The sequence below is a fragment of the Melampsora larici-populina genome, assembly GCF_000204055.1.
Source record: "Melampsora larici-populina 98AG31 unplaced genomic scaffold MELLAscaffold_9, whole genome shotgun sequence".
Classification (NCBI taxonomy): Eukaryota; Fungi; Basidiomycota; class Pucciniomycetes; order Pucciniales; family Melampsoraceae; genus Melampsora; species Melampsora laricis-populina.
The window spans coordinates 1,156,461-1,161,804 of record NW_006768773.1 but is presented as its reverse complement, the minus strand read 5'-3'; the positions used below and the strand labels follow the sequence as shown (position 1 = coordinate 1,161,804).

Below are 5,344 nucleotides of genomic sequence, written 5' to 3'. Positions count from 1 at the left end.
TACTCAAAATCACTTGATCTGGGAGTATATTCAATCCACGACTGTTGAGATGCTACAGTTGGTACAAGCAGACACACAGAAGACCTTGAAGAACCTTTTCTCAATCTTTGGCATGCTTTCATGACATTTCAAGCCCTCATATTGGGTATTCAATTAATATGCATGAAAATCTTGTTGTACTCAAGCAAACCAAACCCAGGGTTTTAGTCATAAGCCCCTCTTCAAGAGCAGATATGGCCATATTAGAAGAGTGACTTAGTTGAGCTTATCTAAAAACCGTAATGAAAAAAAAACTCAAAATCTCAACAATCAAGAAAAAAACCTACTCAACAAAAAAAACTGTCCAACTCCCACCAAAAAAAAAGACAATTAAAAAAGAAAATCTATGAGTTTTGTTTATAAAAATATAACTTTATGAAACATCCAAAAGAAAAACTCATTCTACAATATATAATTGTAATTGAAATTTAGAATTTAAAATCTTGAAAAAGAAAAATGAAAAGAAAAATATATATATAAAAAACTTTAAAATAAATAGAAAAAAAAAGTCATATATTAAAATAAAACCATGCAGAAATAAAGACAAAGGATCAAAAAGAGAGAAAGAGAGAGAGAAAAGCAAGTCTACATTTTTGATTTTGTTTTTTGTCTGTTTGGTTTTGGAAAAAAAAAGTAAGATTTAAAATCTATATATATATATAATGTAAAAATAAATAAATCAAAAGAAATCATAATTAGAAAGATAAATAAATAGTCAGGCAAAAAAAATGACAGAGAAAAAGTCCAATGATGTGTTTTTTTCATTTATTTACTTCAAAGAATCAAACCCCAATTCCCACTCCCACTCCAAAACCAAAAACCAAAACCAGCAAAGAACCTTAAGATTTATATCCTTTCACTCCAGAATCTCCCAATCCATTCCCACTAGGTTTAATCTTAGCAAAAGTATAAACCAAACCAGCAAAGAACCCAATCGAAATAGCCGAAACGTTTCCAATCGAAACTGGATCACCAAAAAAGATCATTCCAGAAGCCGCTACTGGTAATTTATTTAAAGCTCCTACCATCGAATAAGTCGTTGAAGAAGTCGTTCGAACACACCAAGCTGTTGTATAACTTATAAAAACGGCTGCTGCTCCTGAAAAGGCCATGGCTGATAATAAAAACGTTCTTCCTTCGATCGGACTGATTCATTAACCAAAGTCCAAAAAATTCATCAGTTTAGGATTTAAAGAAGAATGTGATGAGGGTTAAAGACTTACAAGTTGGCTGTGAGTGAGCTTTCGGACCAATCTTCGAATAAGAATGAAAAGATTACCAAGACTGGAATCGATAGTAAATTATTATAAAACATGGTATCCCAATCTTTAAAACTAGTCAATTTGATTCTCTTTCTCATCGCAAGTACCTAATCCTCCAAAGAAAGACCAAAAAGAGAATCGAAATCAATCATCGGAATTCACTCTTCTCATCATCTATGAAAAAAAACCTGAAATCTTGAGAAAGAAAACACTTACATAACCAGCACTAGCCAAACAATTAATCAACATCCAAAAATATCCAGCATGTTTTTGTACCAATTCACTATAATTCCCTTGACCGATCGGATCAGAAGCTACACTTGCAGCAGCCAGAGCAGTAGCCGTCACAGGTGACAAGAACAAAGCTGAAGAGATATCTGACCAAGCTGCTACTAAGGAAGATAAAACCATCAGACCAAATGAAATCAAGGTCAGACCGCTAACATGACCTCCGAACCAAATCACTTCTCCATATGCCTAAAAATTCAATTTAAATCAGTTCGATCAGATCAGATTGGATTTTTTCTTCGTCTCTCTAAAGGATGGTTAGAGAAGGGAACCAAAAGCACGTACGATAAGAATGATGGTTAGGTTTTTAAAAATCGTATAGACTGGTATACTTAAGAATTGTAAAGCTTTTGAACCGGTGTAAATCACAATGACTAGTAGAAATGAGATAGGAAACCATCTTTTGGCATCAGAGAAATCAAAATCTCGATAATTGATCAACTAATCATGAAAATCCATCCGGAGAAAAAAAAAAACGCATCGATTAGAATCTTTCTCGTTTGTTTTTCACATGATGATCGGAAAAAGATTCTGGGTTCTTTTTTCTTCTCTCTCGTACATACCTTTAGTGATTTTGAGATTGCTACACATGTTACACAGACTGCTGATTGGATTGTAAGAAGTAAAAAGTTCATGGTAAAGTGATGACCAGAGACCACAAACTGAAAGAGATCGATCCGAAAAGGAAAAAAAAAGTTGATAATTTTGATCAGTTGAAGAATCAAAAGAAAGAAAGAATGAAAGAAGAGAGACATACTTTATTGACCACTGTCATTAAGATACTAGCAGCACAATAAGAAAGTACAGGTAAAGCTGGATGATTTAGAATAGGATCTACAGATGAAGGTGTAGAATGATGAGTCGTATAGGATGGTAAGGTGGTGCTAGGATTAGTGATTTGAGCAGAACGTGATGATTGGTTTCGTTTATGTTCAGGTGAATCTGATATGTTTAATCTATGATTTGAAGTAGGTGAATGTGATTTTGAATGATGATGATGATGATGGTTTGGAGAAGTAGGAGGTGATGATTTTTCCATGATGATGAAGATGAGATGGGTTGGAAGTCGGTTTTGGTTCGATTGGAGGTTTTTGAATATTGAAGGGTTACTAGTTGAGTTTGAGAGGTTGATCAAGTTGGATCGAGAAATCAGTAATCAGTTAGAAGCTCATGAAACTATGTAATCGCAGCCAGTTGAGAATGAGAATGAGAATGAGAATGGTGTTGTTTACCTTTTAAATGTTTTGTTGGTGTTGGCTTTGAGTCGATGAAATCTCAATTACTTTAACCAATCGTTAAAATTTCAGAGTTTGATTGTCTTCAGTTCAATTTAACAAATCCGATTTCTTAAATTTCAATTTTCTCTCTTTCGATCATCTTAAAATAAAAATAACACTGTATTACCATGAGTTTAGTTAACTTTCTAATTTCGATCATCCAATCTTACTTCTTCCTTTCTCAATTCCTTCATCTTCTCCACAAAAACATCAGTTCCATATCCTTTCATTTGTAACTTGATTTCTATCCTCTAAGTTTTAAGATCTTTAACTTATATCAAGACTTAATCATTCTACATATACATAGATCAAATTAAAACCTTATCAACTTTCTTTTCAGATGGTTTGTAATTTATTGAAGATCTTAAAGTATAAGGGTATGTACTTAAAGCAAGTGAAGTACATGGCGCTACATATGTGATGCCACATATGTATGTACCTTCAAATTTTGTTTTTGACAGGCAAAATGGCCTAAACTGATATTTTGAATCACACAATTTGCCAAATATAATTCAATATACCCTTTCCTTTACAATTATGGCGTTCAAACCTGCGCAAGAAATTTGCAAGACCGACGTAAATCTTGCACGGATCTTGCTAATTAATTACAGCTGTTCCCTTAAAGCTTGATAAATTTTCAGATGTTTGCTTGGGCCCTGCCCTATTTTCAAACATAACATCTGTTTTTTTTTGATAAAAGCCCTGTGAATTACAAATAAAAAAAATTAAAATAAATTCAAAACCCTTTGGGTAACGGGCAGAAACCTTGACTGTCACTCACCTTGGGACCTTTCCCTGGTTTTGGTCAACACGTGAACTTCACACCCTAATCCCATCTAGACCAATACATTGTCATCAGTTCTTGTTGACTACTTCCATATCATCAATCCCAACTCCCACGCGGCTCTTGAGACAAAATCACCTCCAAAATGAACTCGGACGATGAATCCATTGACCAACAAGACCTCCTCAATCAGTTTCTCCAACCAATATCCTCCAATCCAATCTTTGATCCTCATGGATCAGCTCCGGCACTTAATCATTCAGCTTCACCAGTGAATGAAAAGACTTTGAAGTCTCCAGACGTTTCTGATCACGAAAGACTTATTAGTACAGTTTTAAATTTAACTCCGGGATACATTTCAGAATTTCATTTGGAATTGGACTCAGAGGAAGATGATTCAGGATCCAGTTCCGATTCCAGCTCCAAGATCGAGATATGTAATGCTCCTTGCATTGTAAAGGCTTCTGCATTGGTAAAAGACCTGGTTCACTCCAAGGACCAGAAGCCTCATATTTCACCAGACCCAGTTGCTCAGCGCCATTGTGTCGATTGGCTTCTTGAGTGTTCTGAAAGCCTGCAACAAAGCATCATGCAATCAAGGAATGGTAAGCTTTCACATTGTTGAATGAGATATTAATTCAATATGCTGATGTTGATTCACTCATAGCACATGACAATGTTTCACTTGAGAAGAACACTGAGAAAACAACTGATAACAAGGAAACCAGTAAGTAGTTTCTATGCTTCCTGGATTTCATCTACCTGTATTTCTAATGATACAGTTTTACAGAGGAGCAAAAGAAAATTGCTGCAACATCGTGGGCTACAGGAAAAGACAAGGATCCAAAAACCATGGGTAAGCAGGATTCCTTGCATCTTTAATTGATCTCAGAAAGACACAGACTGACCCAAAAGCCTTCTCCAAAATCAACAACTTCAGCAATATCTGATCAACATCAAACCACTTTACATTGTAATCAATCATCTCAAGACTTTCTTCATACTTCTAAGCACTCCAAGCACACCTCCAAAAACACAAGTGGACCAAAAGTCAATCACAAAGGACCAAACAAACCAATTGCTCCAACTGAAACCCATCAACCTGCGGTCAAAGAAGAACAATTGAAAAAGAATAAGCATCATAAGCGCCATTCTTGCGAAAAGAAGAAAAAAGAGCTGTTGTTAGAAGTGAAGGATGAGAAGCCACTGTTGGAGGAAAACAAAGATGTGGTGAAGTGGGATGAGACACTAGACTTTGCTGATGTAGTCAAGAAGTTGAAGTCTTCTCAAGGAGGTTAGTTTCTTCATTCCAGATTTGTTTATAAAAATTGCCAGACTGAATTTTATTGGACTGCTTGATGTTTTAACCAGGGGCTAAGAAGAAAAAGCACTCAGCAGCAAAATCAACTTCATCACACAATGTTCGAAAATCTGATAGATTAATCCTAAAGAAACCAGAAAGGGCAAAAGAAGTCAAACAGAGTCATCAATCAGGTTGTGGGCGCACTGTTAATTTTGCAGGCGCGCCAAGGCGTGTTTTTGTGTAATTTTTCGCGCCGAGGCGCCACTTGGCGCGCCCGGCGCGTTTTCTTACAAAAAAACATTGCCAACAACGGAAATGGTGTTTGTACAATGTCATTTAGTCTATGTTTGTATTGTTAGAGCCATCTACCACCACAAACTTACCTTTTGGA

The 5,344-nt window shown here is 35.7% G+C and overlaps 1 protein-coding gene across 1 annotated transcript; it reads right to left on the bottom strand.

The window, feature by feature from the left end:
* Positions 1-878: 878 nt before the first annotated feature.
* MELLADRAFT_115827 (uncharacterized protein) lies at positions 879-2,628 on the bottom strand (the record flags this gene model as incomplete). The annotated part of the gene is made up of 6 exons (XM_007407414.1): positions 879-1,185; positions 1,263-1,408; positions 1,518-1,778; positions 1,875-2,030; positions 2,153-2,251; positions 2,347-2,628. The coding sequence occupies 6 exons, from the start codon at positions 2,626-2,628 to the stop codon at positions 879-881; spliced, it is 1,251 nt and encodes a 416-aa protein (XP_007407476.1).
* Positions 2,629-5,344: the final 2,716 nt, after the last annotated feature.